The following is a 17,211-nucleotide window of genomic DNA, read 5'->3' as shown; positions in this document are numbered from 1 at the left end:
ACAAAACGGCAGAGCTGCCAAGGCGGCGGCAGTATTTAATCTCGCAGCAAGCAGTATGCTTTTTGCAGTCACGTTGTGCTTACAGATACAGTTCTGCGCGCGCATGGATGCATGCATGCATGCACGCTCACGAAGCACACGCAGAAATACCCAGCTTAAAAAAATTAATAAAAGTAGAACACTGCATCCCAACGTGCTATGGGCACAGGTAGCGCCGCGCTGGCTGCTCGGTAGCGGGTGAATCACATCCCTACAGGAATGCCAGAGCCCCCACCGTCACCGCGGGTCGGCGGGACAGGGCTGGACCGCAGCACTGCTCGGGGGCAGGCGGCCGCCCAAACCAGCCGCCAAACCCGACACTTGACGCCGTCGTGCCATTGCCTTCAACTGGGCTGCTCCTGTCCGAGCTGCGGGAAAGGGGGCTGTGCCTGAAAACAGCACCTTAAAATTGGGCTGCACTTGAGGGAGAATGACACAGGCAGTGTGGTGTCATTTTTCTTTACCAGCATAATAGCCCCCAGCTGTAATAACTGAAAAAGTAAAAACAAATAAACCCTTTTAATTTCCACTCAAGATTATTCGAGTAATTTTTATTGAAAATATAAGATCTACAAAGCCATGGATACCCAGCGTGGAAGAACTCATTAAGTTAGCACATTCATCTTTAAAAGGAAAATTTCAGGTCGACCTAAGGTACAATAAGGTTCAATTTAAAATCTCGTTTTTCCTTCTTTAAGTTTCAAATCTCTTTTCATTAGGAGGTTCTGTGCAAGAGCTGCTTGTCATGAAAGGAAACACTTTACAATTCATGAATGTGTTCATTATATAATAAATGAACAGCAACAATATACTAGCCTTTTTTTTTTTCCTGTTAACAGTCGTGTGTTAAAGTAAACTCTTTTTTTTTTTTTTCCATGATTTGGAAATTAGTTACATATGCACCAAAGGAGCTAGTAATTTCTGCTGCTTGTCAGCTACACACAATGAGTATATTGCTGTGTGCTTTCCCCAACAATGAGGATTTTAGTAATATGCAAGGTGTATAGAACGTAATACCAAAACCTGCATCACAGAAAAGGTTAATTGTTTTCTTATTCAGCTGCCAGAGTTTATAACCTTAGCCCCCCCCCCAGAGCCAAAGTAGGGGTGGCCGTCCATTAGGTTATGTAAATTAAACATATATGTTTTCCTTGTTGGCAAGTTCCAAGCAGTAAGCGAGAGTGCAAACAAGGATCTGTAAGCTGCCACAAAATGTATTCGTATTTCTACTCCGTGTTGTAAAAGCCAAAGGGAGGACACGTATGTCAGATGTTGAAAGAACAACTGAATCTTTGTTTTTGATCATTATGGTCAGTCTGTCATGAGGTCTTGTATCTGAATGCTAAAAATGGCACCACACTTGGACATCCCATAGCCTTACACAGTACGTTTGTGTTTCCCTAGCCACTGAGCACTGGTCTCACAGAGACCCTGACTTTATAAGCTAACAAAATATAGATTCGGGTGCTGAAGAATCCAAGGGAGGGCTTATACAAAGACAATTAACCCTCGCACCAAAACCTAATTTTATGATTTTACTTAAAGCCACACTGAATCAGTTGTGAGAGGGTGAAGATATAAATACACCTCTCTGCTTCATCCGTAAGAAGGTGGACAACTGACCATTCGAACAGAGGGTCTTGAAACAAAGCTTAGTTGTCCTTTAAACAATGAAAAGGAGAGGCATACATAAATGGTCACCAAGGCACAATATGACAAAGGTGAAGAGTCCCTGAGACTCTGGTCTGGGTCTGTACCATTCCCCTCCCTATACAAGTAAATGAGAACATTTAGGAAAATATAATACAAAATCTCTTACAGGAAATATAGACTACACTTGCTAAAATCACTTCCCTAAAAGTGTTTATAGCTTTTTTCTTTTTTTTTCTTTTTTTCTTTTTTTTTTCTTCTTTTTTTTTAAAAGACCTTCTTTAAACAGATAATGCAAAGACTGGTCCATTTTTTTCTTACCCGGCAAGCCAAGCTCTAATGACTTCACTAAGCAGAAGTTGTATTAAAATACACCTTCATAGTATTGCTACAATTTGGGTAAATATGTTCTGAACAGCTTGATGAGTACTAAATAAACTTTGCTGTTTTACAGCATACATTTTAATTTTTTTGCACTTTTTTAAGAATAGAAAATGCAATTATAGTGTGCAAAAGAAAAAAAAATTAATTATCTTCTAGCTGAATACTGTAATTTTAAGCCATGCCTTCCATAAAAAAATGTATTGACATGTGTAAATAGAAGAAAAGAAAAAAAATACAAGCAAACAGAGATTTCATTTCCTTGCAAGGAAAGATTAACTATCACAAACTGGATCACTTGTGTTCTGTATTCTTCAGACAAAGAAATGAAAAAAACAACCCAAAAAACCACTGAAATGCTTCAAATGTCATCCATTCCACGATAACAGGTTAAAATTGCAGTGTTGCTTTCTACTACTCCCATTAACATGGATAGAATGATTTGCTGCTGGTTGGATATTGAATACAAAAAAGCAAAAGAAAGTTGAGATCATCCCACATGAAGTCATTATTAGAGCTGGCTTTTCCCCCGTTTTGAAGTACAGTAGTGACTTTTAAATACGACCTTTTCTAAAGATCATCTGAGATTTGAAGATTTATCTGCCTGCTTCACCCAAACAAAGACTGCTGAAAGAATTTACTCTATAGAGCCCGCTACACAGCATTCAAAATGTTTTGGGTTTTTTTTTCATGAAAAAATACCACAAAAAGTAGTTTTAGGCTTTTGTATCTCTGAATCACTAACACATTGTAGATTCCATTTATTCCTCCATGTTTGAAAATGGTTTCTGCAAAATCAAAATAACTGTCAAACTCCCTTACGCCATGCTTCCAACAGTTTGAATTTAATACTTCTTGAATGGAATGACATAATTTATTTTCTTTAATTTGCAGTATGGCTACATCAAGCTAGCTTTAAGTCACAACTGTACCTAACCACAGTTCTCTGCAGCAAACCCATGATTTACAATATCTAATATTGTGGTTACAGTGCAGGGAACCGTGGGTAAGAAACCTCCATGTCAGAGTACTGTGGTTGGGGTTTCCCGGAAGAGTGGCAGTTGACACCTCTGGAATATTCATATATAAGTGCTTCAGTCAGATGGTCCTGAGTTGAACGGGTAACTCAGGCACTATGAGAGCCTGGCATTCAGTCTGCGGGAATGTGTGTAACCTCCGTCACTCGAACCGCTTTGCAAACTGTAGTGGTCTTCAGCATCACTGGCACTTCCAATACTGTCCATTTCACCTGGAGTAAACTCCATTCCTTCAATGTCTACTTCTAAAGAAAACATAAGAAGGCACATTTTCAGAAAGGCAGCGGTTGTAGCAAGTAATCATGGGCCAGTGTCAACCAACGTTCAGGTGAAACCTGAATCAGACTTCATTTTCTGTAATTAAAAAAAAAGAACTGGAACAGTAATTCCTGAGGAAAGGATCATCTTGTCCACCTGAGAATTAAAAGCCCTTCTGTCCTCATCCACATAAATATACTGCATGACATCAATACCAAATGGTGTCCCAGAACTGTTCCAACCTGTGCATAGACACTGATTTTAAAAAAACCCCAACCCTCAAAGGCCATAATACTGCAGCACCGTTCATGGTAATTCCAACCTATACAGGTGTCGGCTAGTAGCGACTGTGGTGTAGCCATCTGTCCACCGGTAACTGCACCGTGACCGACAACTCATCTCCCATACGCCCTGAAAAAGTCAGCCTGTGCAAGTGTTCAGGCACAGAAAAACTTCAAATGAGAAAATAAGAAATGGTGACAGGCAGCTTGAAGAGCTCTGTCTTAAATGAGAACCAAATGTAGAGAACACTTGGTGATCGTTACACAGAAAATATTTTAAAATTTCACAATAAACGATGTGGAATTAATTTATTCACACAAATGAATTAAGACCAATAAGATCTTTTTTTCCAAGAAGAAAATATTATGCCAGCCTTACCAATAATTACACTAAAAATTCAGAACATTAGATGGTAATTGTTTAAAAAACTGGCAAAAACACATGCAGTATAAATAGCTTTAAAAATACACACAGTATTAATAGCTTCAAAACTGATTAGAAAAAAAAGAATGTTTTTCAAATAATGTAAAAAAGATGCAGTAGTTTTTTCTTCTGCAAATCGCATAATGGAACAGTTTTGTCGAAAGCTTGATTTTAGTTCTAAATAATGTTTTCTTGCTTCCCTACTTCCCTTTTCCTTCCTGTTCCTCCAACTCCCTTTGGGAAGCCCTCGTTCAATTACCTTGTTCAGAGTCAGTGGATATTGTTGATCCCATACTGTCAGTGCGAATACGCTCCATGCCCTGCACGGATAGCTGCTCCAATCTGCGTTTGAGGTAGCGGTGTTCCCGCTGTAATTGTTCTTTAATATTTAGAGCTTTTCGGTCCTGTTCTTCCAATTTCTTAAACGGAGAGAAAGATAGTAAGCTGACAGTTTTTACTCATGTTAAAATATAAGTAACGTTAGATCTCCTAAACAGTAATTTTAAAGCAATTTAAATATTATAATCAATTTAAAATTAAAGTTAAATTTAAAATTTTAATTTTTTGTTACCATTCTACAGAGGTCAGTACAATTTAAGCAGGCTAGGCCAGAGCTGAATTTGTTTCACAATAAGATACATGGATATGGAGTTGGAAATCCCTCAGAGACTCTTGCCACTAGCAGACGTTCCTCAGCTAAGACCGAATTATTGTTGCCTTGGTTGTGGGGAATATTTAAATCATTTTGTCAGGCAAAACTGGCATCATCTTTGATAACTAGAGCGCAGCTCAGGTTTCAGTCAGAACGTAATGCCTCTTTAGGTGAAATAAGAGACTTATCACCATAAAGGAACCACTGCGAGCCTCCTGAATGCTACCGCAGGCCATGGAAATTTTGAGCATTTAAAAAACTTCATTAACAATAAGCAGTATTAATTATATATAGTAGGAGGAATTTACTAACAATTTTCTTTATTCTTGCATTTTTTTTCCTTGAACTTCTGCAGAGCAAATAGGATAACTCTGTGATAACCTCCTACAAAATCAGTGGTATTAATCCAAAACTTCTCAGCAAACAGCCTGTGAAAGGATCCTTCCACGCATCTACCTAAAATCTCCCCTCTGCTTGAATAAAAGAAGGTATTAGTTTGGGGAATAAAAATAATACTTCACACCTGGTAAAATGTGCAGCACTGTTGGTCCAAATGCAGTAACAGAAATAATATGTTTTAAGATTTCAACTGAACCCTTTTCCAAATCACTGATAGCCATTTAAAAGAATTGACTGTATAATTAGGGAAGAAAGCGTAACAAGTATGATGGGATCAAAAGCAGGAAGGACACACAAATCAAAACATCTTATATTATTTAAAAAAATGATCTAACTGATGAAGTAAATTACAGGTTGTAGCAGTAAAAGCACTGATAAGAAAGGCCAAATTTCTCTGTGAGCTGTGTTTACATGACCACTGAGATTTAGGAGATGTGCAGGGAGTGAATACAGCTGCTGACAACTCCTCCCTACCATCTGAATGAACCTATGCTTGGTTTGCTGAGGAGAGTGGGGTGGGACAGTGCACAGCAAACCACAAGCAAAATGATTTCAGAGCTTTTGCTGTTCCAATGCAAGCCTGAAAGCAAAAGTATTTATCTCTCAAAAAATAATTCACACTATTGAATTGGGCGGTTTCCTGGCTGAATGAAATCTAACTTCTACAGCCTCGTGTTAAGCTCCCTCCCAGGCAATACTCTACGTAGATATGCATCATACGTGGATACACAATGTTATAATAAGAAAAGGGATTGGTACATCCATGTACACAACAAACCAAATGTGCCCAAATTGATCAGATTTCCTTTTCCTGTATTTTCCTGGCTGCAATCCCAAACTCTTAACAACTATTTTAGGCATGAACTCAGTGATTCATATCCAGGAGACTCAAAACCATCCAATCTTTCAGGGCAAGTTTCAATATATTGGGGGGGGGGTGGTGTGTGAAAAGTTCAAAACTAATGACTGTATTAGAAATGGCAGACAGGCTTTGGCATGCTCTGGCAGTGCAGCGGGGAGGTAGCTGACCTGACAAAGGGGAGCAATTAAGTGGCAACCCAGTTAGGGTAGGTTCAGTTAAAATCTTAAAAAGGCAGTTAAACTTCAGTTTCAGTTTTCAGAAAATGAGTACTTGGTACCATGCATGATGGACTTGGAAAGAATCTGTTCCTCGCTTTTTTTATCAGCAGCTGAAATGGTAACTACATGGCTAATCTCTCACACTTGCCACTTGTAGAAACAGTTTTTCAATTTGTATGCATAAGCCCATGATAAGGGGGCAACCCAACACAAAAACCACATGCAGTGCCTTTCACGCATGTTAGCCTGAATTACAAACAAGAGGCCAAAATCTCAAATGGTAAAAACAGGGGTTGCCCAGCTGGAGTAAATGTGCTTGTAAGAGCTGAGGAAGTAGCTCAGTAAACTTGTTCACAAGAATGGTTTTGCTTAAATTAATCTTTAATTCTTCATATGAATTACACTGATTTCTGCAACTGCAGTGAATCTTAATGTTGTAAAACAGCAGGCTGTTCTCCAAAATATTCCAAGATTGCTGGCAGTGTTCAACCTCTCCCGACACTTTTCTTGACCTGTTTCCCTATAACACTGAAAAAATGCCAGATGAGTAATTACAGTCCTGGACACAGCAGCAGAAGCCTGTTCTTTAACTTTTACAATTGAATACCTGTTTGTCATATTTCTGCATATAACCCCATTTCCCTGAAACCTACAACAGTGAAAATGGGAGTGAAAGTGTCTTTGGAGGGAGGAAGCCTGAAGAATAATTCCCTTTGAATTACCTGTGCAAATGTATAACCTGCACTGCTGCTGGATCACAGGTGAGATTTTGTGTTGTTTTTTGTTTTAAACTTGTTACACCCATGAAACATGCAAGAAGAGCGGCAACTCACAGGAGATTGCATTTCATTTTTGGTTTCTTTTAAATGATTGTCAAATGCTCCAGGATCTGGTCATGAAGATGTGGGATGGGGATAAGGCTTACTAGTAGCTGGAAGCCCTTTGACTCCATTAGTTTTTTTGATCATGAATGCATCTGGCTTTTTACATCAAAATCAATGCAGTACAATGCTACTTTGCTCAGTCCTTAAAAATATATATATTAATCAAAGAACAGCTTTGATACATACATTTATGTTTGGGGTTTTTTTAAATACAATGTAAACCATTAGTAACTAAGCAGAAATCACAAAATCACCGTTTCATATATCTGAGACTGCAGGGTAAATTGCAAAACACAAAACCTTGATACTGTGACTGAAATCCTTGCAACTAATAAAGGCCAATACATCCAGAAGATCAGACATATGGATATGGATTTTGTGTGAAAATTAGTTTCCTCTCTATGGATACACATTCTGGAAGATTCTGCTTTAAAAGAAATAAAAATATGGATGATTTTTTTTACCTTGATATGCATCTTAGCTCTTTTCAACAGACTTAGAGTGGTGTGTCTGGTGCTGTCCGGCCCAAGAGGCACAAGCTGTTTTAGCTGTTCCAAATATAGCCGGAGTTTAGCCCGCCTGAAATTATTAAAAGTGAAGAGCTTTGTAGTAAAGTTGCACCCGAACAGCATATCCTATATGCAAACACCATCTGTTTGCAGGATCTCTGTGCAGAACTTGATTCAACGGTGGCTTCCTTTCCCCTCCCTTTGGCAAAGTTTCAGACTGAAAGGTCACTTGAAATGCAGTAACACTGCTTGGCACATTCAGATAGTAGTTTCATACCTATATTTCAAAGCAGTTTGCTCAGTCTGGGTAGTCCCATCTTAATGAAGGGGGGGTACACTCAGAGATCTGAGAAATCCAGGCATGGCTGCACACTGAAACTATGGCTGGGTAAGGAAGAAAAAACTGGGACTTCACTCCAACCCAGTGATCTTTGCAGGCAGAGGTGGAGCTGTGGGAGGGAGCAGATTCCCCTCTCCCCCATTAGCCCTGCCTGATACGATAGGACACGCTCCTGCTACACAAGGCAAGAGCACCCATGCAGCTCTGCACAGCTCAGAGCTGCTTCCAGCCATGGTTTATCAATATATTGTAACCAGGAGGTCCTGATGCCGCTTCTCCTGCCATCTACTGACCCACAGTCCCTCCGAGAAGGAGACATTCCTCCTTTCACTGTACAGCCAGGACAACCTTTACTATAAACACACAAGAGAAAATACTTCCAGCCATATTGGGTCCTGCCTTCTCTACTACTCCTTTGCAAGTATCACTACTGCTGCTCTCAACAATCTCTCCTGTACTAATGACATTAAATCTATCAGTAAAAAGAGCATAAACAAAGTGGTATTTCTACAGATACTTGGTTTCCAAACTTTGTCTGTCTTTGAGAAAGAAGCTGGCAATACAATAGTCCATGAAACAGTTACTTCAACTATCCAAAACAAGGCAGTGGCAAACCAAAGAACAGTGTGTGTGTGTTTCTACAGTTAAATCCAAAAGAAAATCTCTCCTGCTTTTAATGCACAATTCTTGAACAGGAATCCATACAGTTTTGCAGTGAGACACAAATGGATGCAGAAGCACTTACATGAGCAACATCTCTAATATTTTCCTTTCTGCCAGCCTGTTACAGATAGAACAAAGCGATGACCTGGAGCATGCCGACATCCCGCACAAAGCAGTAATAATAAGTGAAGCGGATCAGAAGTGTGAGATGAATAATCATCTTTTTCAAATCTGTTCGATGCTGCATGAAGGAAACAAACTTTGCAGGAAATTTAATGCTTCTGGTCAAGAATGAACTTTCTTTTGAATGATCAGTTCAGAACCAGAATTCAGCATCAGTGTTTGAAAAGCAGCTGAAGAGGATTTAACATCCACCAAATGACAAATTACGCAAGTGTAATTGGAATGATTAGTGTAATGTGAAAACAACCTGAGAATTAATGGGGAAAAAACCCAAAGCAAAATAAAATCTAATTAAAATACAGTACAGTAATGACTACACACTCACACATTTAGTTCTGGCTGCCTCTAAATCAGCAATGTATTAGGTAGGAAATCAAAGAGCATTTCTATAAAATTGTTAATCCTTTCTTCAAGGCACTTAGGGAAAAGGAATATTGGTGAAAATGTGATTCTCAAGAGAAAACTGATGACAGATTTTTTGGTTTGGCCTGGGGTTTGTTTTTAAATACAAGGCTCTAAACTTAACCATCTAAATGCTTTTATTTAAACAACAGCAACAAAGACTAGGGTAAGTATTCACAAAAGTAGCCCCATCAGATCGCAGAGTGCCCCTGTGGCTGCTAACTTCAACTGGGACATTGATCTTTAAAATAGTGAAATACCAGAATTAGGGACTACTGGTATTTATACAGAAAACCCTAATCGAGTAAATTTTTATTTCTGTGTCTGTAACCTCTAACAACTACCTGGCTGGTTTTGTGTTTTAAATAAAAAAACTTTCTTCAAGGACTAAACTAAAATAATCTTTTGGGTTTTTAAATGGCCTCTAAACACACATGCAATCATCTGCGTCACTCAGCACAACTTGGATGCAACTGTATTTAGACAGCTGACAAGAAAGTGGGGACTGAAGATAAAGGAGGATATAGCAAGAAAGAGGACAAAGAATAGTATCCAAGTAGTAAATAAAGAGTTAAATACATTGAAATGGAACAATCAATATACTTAAGAGTAATTAGAAGTCTGATAAGGAATACATAGCACTGTTGATCTGAAATCTGCTTAATATTAATCCTGGAAAATGTTAATGAAACCAGACTACATACTCAACTGATCTGCCTTTATTACTATTTGAAGAAAGTCTGCTTACAACAGGGAGAAAGTAAGAATTTAGTGCACTTCCTTACCATTAACTGGTGAGTTAACGGAAACATTACCAAGATCCAGAGGGCACAGCTGTGTGTCTTTCTAAAGCACTAATTCTTTTATGTTACCTGCCAACCAGGTAAAGCAGGACATTACAGAAGGGTCACGAAGAACACAGGACTGAAGCTAAGAAGAGTATTTTAACTGACCAATGAGAAGAATTAAAGAGCTAAATATTAAAAAAAATGCTTTAAGGCATTCTCAGCACTATCAATTGATGGCACTAAATGTAATATACAGACTTGTTAAAAGACCTGCTCTAACTTCACCTTTTTTTTTTTAAAAAGGGACTTTTTCTTTCATTTAATTACTCAGCACCTATGAATCCATTAAAGATTTTAAAGCATAAGCTTTACATAGATCTCTACATAAATGCAGGCATGTTTATATGGCTAATTCATATATTATAACACAACAGCATAATCAATGGCATAGATTGGGAACGTAAAAAAAAGAAAACTATCCCACCACAATTCCTGTGGTACTGGAGTAAATATCCCCATGTTTTTCATTTTGCGCATCTTAGAAAAAACTGTAAGAATGTAAGAAAACATTTCAGGCATGTTATGTTAACAGATCACACCAGCAGGAACAAGGGACTCAAACTTCACAGCAGATAAGTTGTCGCGTACAGACTCTGCCAGCACTAATTTCTCTCTTTTTCTGCAGGGATCTGACAGCTTTTGCTTTTCCTCGGCTGACTGTGACCGCCGGAGGAGGGAAAGGCACTTACAGAGGTAATCGCAGCCAGAGCTGTCTTGTGTTTTGCAGCTCATGCCTTAAATTCCACCTAGAAAAGAAGAAAAAAAAAAAAAAAAAAAAAAAAGCAGTCTGGTCTCAGAGCAACAGAGTAACGATCTCTGTGTATGAAATGTGGTTGAAGTTGGGTAGTTATGCTCTGCTCCAGCTTCGAAACCTGACTGTTACACCTTCGCCCACACAAAGCATGATGTCAGGCCAGGACACCAGTGCCTACAGAAGCAGGCACTTTTCTCACCTCATGCGGATGCACAGAAATATCCCCCTCGTCACTGGTACTGAATTTATCAGGGAAGGTAAGGATCTAAAAAAAAAACTATCCAAAATCTGAATCTTCAAGCCTGCAGCTCTCTGTTTTGGGTACAGCCCCATGCATGGAGAGAGGTACATGGGTGACCGGTCTCTGATTTACCACATTTTCCTTTGTGCCAGATAATAAAGGGGTTTCAGATGTTCAAGACTTCAGTGTTTCTCCGTAAGCGAGCTCACAACATGGTCCTATAATCTGCATTATAGCTCTTCTAATGCTTAATAAACATGAATTACCAAGCACAGTTGGTAACTGACAACACAGTCTTGGTCAGTGTTCCACAGCAGTGGCCATGTCCAGGAGCAGTTGTGTGGTTCATCACGTTCACATAAAGGAAAAAACAACTTGCTGACAATTAATGCAACAGCTACCAGCTGGAATTGCCTTGAACTGGTTTTGAATCCATGTAAGCCATGATGGGCAATATTGGCAGGTATTTCAGAACCGGTAACAAAATGAACCCTGGAGCCCCACAACTTGGAGGGACAAAGCAGCGAAACAGTGTTGTTTAGAATTTCCCTGTAGTACAAGGACATCCACCAGAAGTCATTTGAAGACCACTCACTGACTCTAGTCCTCAGAGACTCCAGTTTGCTCCAGTGCTCGGCTATGAAAAGGCAGCAGCAATGCTGGCCAGAGGAGCTATGGTTCACCACTTCTCCAGAAAAGGCTGCCATGCAAAAGTAAATTAAGATCTTTCACCCTAACCAATTTCAAAATTGTGTTAAATGAGTCTATTAAATAATGGTCAGTAAGCTTCCCCATATCTATGAAATCCCAGATGCAAATCCGTTTTATAACACCAAGAAATGGAATACTAAGATGCAGAGAAAAAAAAAAGAAACAAAAAAGCTTATTGTTCACACGTATAATCTTCATTCCAAGGAAACTGCAACAATTCCAAGATATTCCTACAACTACTTGATGGATAGTTGCAATGGGAACAAAATACTTCTCAGTAAGGCCAAATAATATAACAAGAGGCAATGGCTGTGAATTGGGAGGTTCAGGATGGACATTACAAAACAAATTTTTTACTAGGGCAGTGGTGCACAACCAGAAGGGGTTGCCCAGAAAGGCTGTAGAAGTCCAGTCCTTAGAGGTTTTTCAGTATTTACCCAGACAAAGCCACTGACATTCGGAGGTCCCTCCAATCAACATTTCTATGAATGTATAAATCAAAGATTGCTTGTAAAGCTGTAGCATTCAACTCACAGGATTGTTCCCATTCATTTAACAGCAAAACACCCCCAACTGTACGACTTAAACCTGTGCCAGTCTGATTGATATGGTACTGGTAGGTTTGTGGAGTGACCCGACCCACCTGTGGTTTTTCCACAGGGGCTCTCCAGGGCTTTTTTAGGTCCAGCACAGCAGATAGAAATGGCCTGCAGCTAGTCAGACAGCAGACAGTTGTTCAGGCAGTAGTTGCACAGTTTTTTGACAGCAGCAAAGGTGTGTTTCCTAAACCATTCAAGTATACATCTAGAGACTTTATTTGGAGGCCACTGATCTGCACAAAGCCAGCTAGAAAGGCAAAGTGCACATCCAAAACAAACTGCTTAGTCCTCAGCAGGGCATCTTAGCCAGGCCTTCGCAAAATTAAATAGCCATGGACGCTCATGATACAGGGTGACAGTGTCCTGTTCGTGTGAAATGTGTGCTTGTCAATCCTGCCATGCTGGTTGGGCAACCCATGCAGACAAAGCTGCCAGCAGCCTTCCATGCATTTATGGTAGGTACCATGGGGTAGGCATTTCCTCGAAGCTGCACCTGAAGACAAAAACAACAGTTCCCGCTGTTGACATCATGCTGCTGACTGCCAGAGATCACTTGCAGGAAGTGTCAAAGGGGCCATGCTCATCTGTTTCTCAACAATTGTGGGCAAGAGCATAAAACTCACGAGAGAGAAGTCAAATTCATGACAGTGTTCACCTTGCACATCCTCAAGGTCTCAGTCCACAGCCTCCCCAAATTAGAAGAATGACTCTCTCTCACATGTACCCATTCTCTGTTGACCCAAAGCTGGCTGTAGAAGGGAAGGAGCAACTCTATCAGAAAAGTTTGTCATCCTGTGGGAAGTCCCAGAACAGCTCTGTCTGGTCCACACCCACTCCCTCCTACCAGCAGATTGCCCAGTCGAGACATGGAGCTATCTTGGCCACACTGGGAGGCACCTTAGAGCTGCAGCATCTCCAGCTGATGGGTGGCAAGGATCTGGAAGGCTAGGAAATGGGCAAAAAGCCACTAAATGTCCATGTTCCCATACCGTATGCTCTGAATTTCCCTTCATGCTGGCTCCAGCAGAACTTGGCTGGGTTAGACAGGCTGTTGCTTCAACACCCACAGCCCTCCGTACCTCTCACACCATAGTGCATCACCAAAGCACGTATGGGCCCAAAACAATGCTTGCCTCACAAGAAGGCCTTAACTGTGCTTTCTGCAAGATCCTTTAATGCTAAAAATGCTTGCGTGGCTGAACATGTGTCTGTATTTCAGATGTCCCAAATTTAGTCTAGTAAACTAGCTCTGTGTACAGGAGGTTGACATACTCTCAAATCAACTGCTAAATATACTTGCTTGGTGATGTTCTGAAAAGAAAAGGACACTATAGATCAAACACTCAAATGACATTGAAAATGCAATCATTACAAGCTGCACTAGTGAGAACAACAGATATAACTGAAATAGATGCAAAAACTAAAAATTCGTCATTTCTGTACATTAACCGTTTCAGTCCAAAAACCAGACAGCCTCGACCCTATCACAAGGCAAATCCAGTACAAATTTAATACAAACAAAACCCCCACTTCCAAGAATATAAACGTATTTGAAATGAATCTAGAAGAAGACATATTATTACAAATTGGACAGAGTTACCGAAGCATTTCAGATTCCTTCTCTCATGTTTCACATTTTTTTCCACATTCAAACCTATCCTGGTCATGGTGCTGTGCAATGAAGTTAATACACAAAGGTTTAAATATAGAGCAGTTACTGAATTTTTCATTGTTGCATAATGACTATGTAATCTAGCTTAATAACACACATCGGATAAAGTCAGAGAAGAATCTCTGCACCAAAAATTCACTTCTGGAGTCAAATGTTCTCCAGGTACATAGTGAACCAAAGCAGTCTGGGCTGAGCCCACAACTCTGGGTCAGAGACCCCTCCGGTGAACTAATAGTTGTGTTTTCTCCCTAAAGAAAGGTGATTTTATCTCCCTACCAGGCATGAAATTCAGCATAAAATACAGAAGTGAGCTAACTGCCATTGTAAGACGCTCATGTTTTTACAGGAAGACTCTTCACAGTTTTATTTATGAAATGCAAATACCTGTGTACAGGGAGCACTCAAGTTTTACAGAGAGTCAGCAAACACAGAAGCTCAGGATCCTTTGTGACATGCACTGGTCAGGATGAACACAGACAGCATCATTATTCATAAACTTATCATTATTTCAAAGTTCTTAAGAAATGCAGATCAGCAGTAAAAACTTCCCCATTGCGACTTCAGGATTCACCCACCAGCAAGGTAAAATCAGAGAGAGAAACTCTGCCTGCCTTCTGACTCCAATATCATCCCTTTCTTACTAGAGCTTGACACAGCAAGTCAAGATCTCTTAAGGGCTTCAGCTCTTTTTATTTTGTGCACAGTCACACTCTTGAGCAATGATGGAATTTTGCTGCAAATGGCTTTAATGGTACTGAAAATTAAATGTGTTCATATTATTTTGTATATTCCTGGATATCATGGCCATACATATAATGTAGGTAAACACATAATTACATACCCCACTCTGCTTAGTAGCAGTTGCTACTCAAGCGTACTTGCCTCACTCCTCCTTAAGCTAACACTTTTCTTAAAGTAAGTGTCAGGAATGATATATTTACAGCTCTACAATACTTTTTATAAGCTACCAACGATGATTCTGTACTAATTAAAACACATTTGTTTACAAAAGCATTTAAAGAGATTATATATAAACTTCCATCTTAAGAAATCATAGAAATTCAATCATATAAAAATGGTTCTAAAGAAACCTATTTATTAATGATCCAGACAGAATTTAGCATATCTTCAGCAAAACTTTAAATACAATGGAAGATAACAACTCTCCACTGAAGTATAAAATCCTGTCTCTTCCATATTTATCTCAGTCAGAAACACTTCCAATACTTTCTACTCTACAAAGGATACCTCAAATACATCTTTTTTTCCAAAAGAGGCTCTAGCTCATACTTGAGCTGCACAATCTATTTCAACTACGCAACAAATTTGCTTTAGTGAAAAGAAAACCTCTTAGTATTAAAGCACTGTACCATAGCAAGGCACCCAGTGTGCTGATTGCTATGAGATGTGTGAAATGCTTGCTCACAGCTGAGTGCCTCAGAGTCAAAACCAGAAAATTCAGTAGCACCCTTACAGCAAACCTCTTGGCTTTTTATTATCCAAGAAAAGATGAGCCAAACACCAGTGTTCTGCAATAGATGCCTTTTTTCCCCACATTAAGAACAAAATCCTGAAGTTTGTGCTGCAGGTGAAGATTCATCCAAGGTTTGTTCCACATGGCATGTTTTGCCCGTGTCTAATACCTTATAGAGGCCTCTGCAACTAAATTCAGCAGCAAAGCCCGGGAAGGCACTGGGGCAACTAACAGGCAGAAAAAGCTTAATTGCAGTGATTGTTAGTGAATTAAATGCAACAGCCCTACAATCAGTGCAACCGCCTGCTTTATTTACTTTAGTGTTAACTAAGAGTTTCATCCTCTATATGCATTTTCAGTGTGCTGAATATTTTTGTGCATCTGTCTTGCTAAATTGAAACCAGCCAGATAGCTTTAGCAGCCAGGTAGCTGGTGGTCTTTGGGTACCTCTTAAGTATCCAAACACAAGACATCAACTGCCTACGAAGACAATGGCTGCAAGTGCATCTTAACCACCACTAGTTTTCAAAGAGTCAGTGCTGCTATGAACTTAGTCATCTGCAAGTTTTCATGTGAATACAGCTCAGAAATGCTGCTGTTCCTAACGCTAAGGAAGACAGAAGAAAACCTCTGCTGCCTGTCATACAGCTTACCATTTCAATGTTTTGTGCATTTTATCACTCTGAAAAATATCTAAGTTCTCTATTTCACTATATATAAACGTACACTGCAGCACTGACTGTGCATTTTACTTACTTTCACTCAGTGCCACTTCAGCCCACCTGCTGAGCCAAGACTGCACACTTTAACTTTGCCTTTTTACCCTCCAAAAGTTGCAGCTTGTTCATGTTTTAGAACATATGCATGAAACCAGAACTTATTCCGACATCCTTCAGCAAATGTAAGTTAAGGGAAGTACCTGCAGTGCCACAAATTATGCATTTTTGGTTAGCTAAGCCTCTTGGCAGCAGCGTGCAGAAAGCTAGCTGGGACACAAGCTGGGACAGGTGAATACTGGCTGGTCTGCGAGAGGGAAGCTGCTGACTCCCAAGAGAGGGGATGCCTGGCAGACCTTGCTGCCCATGTTGCCCTCTTCCCCTCTCTTTCCTTTCCCCATCCCTCCAGTAGCTCCCTGCTGAGTGCAATGACAGCTGCCTGTCCTAAATTATGAGCACTGGGCTACATCAACATTTCTTCATCTCTCAAAATGCCTACAAGACAACTTTGATGCTCCTTGCATTCTGGCTCCTACCAAAGGGTGAGCTGTGGTGGCCCATAGACTGCCATAAGCCAGGGGCAGCAGCTAAGATGGGCAAATGACAGCAACTCCTGAGGCTCGCTTTGGGCTGGAATGACCCTGTAAAGCAACTTGGACAACAGCAGTGTGAGAGACCTGACTGGAGCCTCAGCAGCTGGTGGCTGGCCAGACTGCCCAAGTGATGTCCCTTCAGGGGCACATCTGACAGCAGAAGCAGATAGACAGACTGATGAGGGTGCCAGAGTCACATTTGACTTTGGCCAGCAGAAGAAATAAAAGCCCTGTGGCACAGTTAGTGCCTGTTGCTGTATTGTTCCTCGACCTTCTTCCACTCCAGTTCTCCTCCTGCCTCAGAGAGTGAGCACGAGCTGTCAAGAGAGGTGTGTGAGGTGTGACACAGGCCTCTCCCCACCAGTGCCACCCCACCGCATGCTCATCCACGTGCCTAAACTGCCTGCAGACCAACCCAGCA

The 17,211-nt window shown here is 40.3% G+C and overlaps 1 protein-coding gene across 7 annotated transcripts in view; it reads right to left on the bottom strand.

Annotated features, from left to right (window-relative positions):
- Nucleotides 1–556: 556 nt before the first annotated feature.
- Nucleotides 557–17,211, bottom strand: part of MXD4 (MAX dimerization protein 4) — a 39,803-nt gene continuing 23,148 nt past the window's right edge. For 3 of the 7 annotated variants that reach the window (XM_052780664.1, XM_052780667.1, XM_052780666.1), the window contains exons 4-7: nt 10,720–10,776; nt 7,550–7,664; nt 4,330–4,489; nt 557–3,352 (exon numbers count right to left, since the gene is read on the bottom strand). In XM_052780664.1, coding sequence (XP_052636624.1) covers nt 3,204–3,352; nt 4,330–4,489; nt 7,550–7,664; nt 10,720–10,776 — 481 coding nt within the window. In that variant the 3' untranslated portion in view covers nt 557–3,203. Of the gene's footprint in view, nt 3,462–4,329; nt 4,490–7,549; nt 7,665–10,719; nt 10,777–17,211 lie in introns of all 7 variants that reach the window. The other 4 variants (XM_052780665.1, XM_052780669.1, XM_052780668.1 and 1 more) reach the window with 2 other exon arrangements.

Source organism: Harpia harpyja, chromosome 2, assembly GCF_026419915.1.
Source record: "Harpia harpyja isolate bHarHar1 chromosome 2, bHarHar1 primary haplotype, whole genome shotgun sequence".
Taxonomy (NCBI): domain Eukaryota; kingdom Metazoa; phylum Chordata; class Aves; order Accipitriformes; family Accipitridae; genus Harpia; species Harpia harpyja.
Note: the sequence above shows the minus strand (reverse complement) of the source record. Positions and strands in the feature narration are given on the sequence as shown.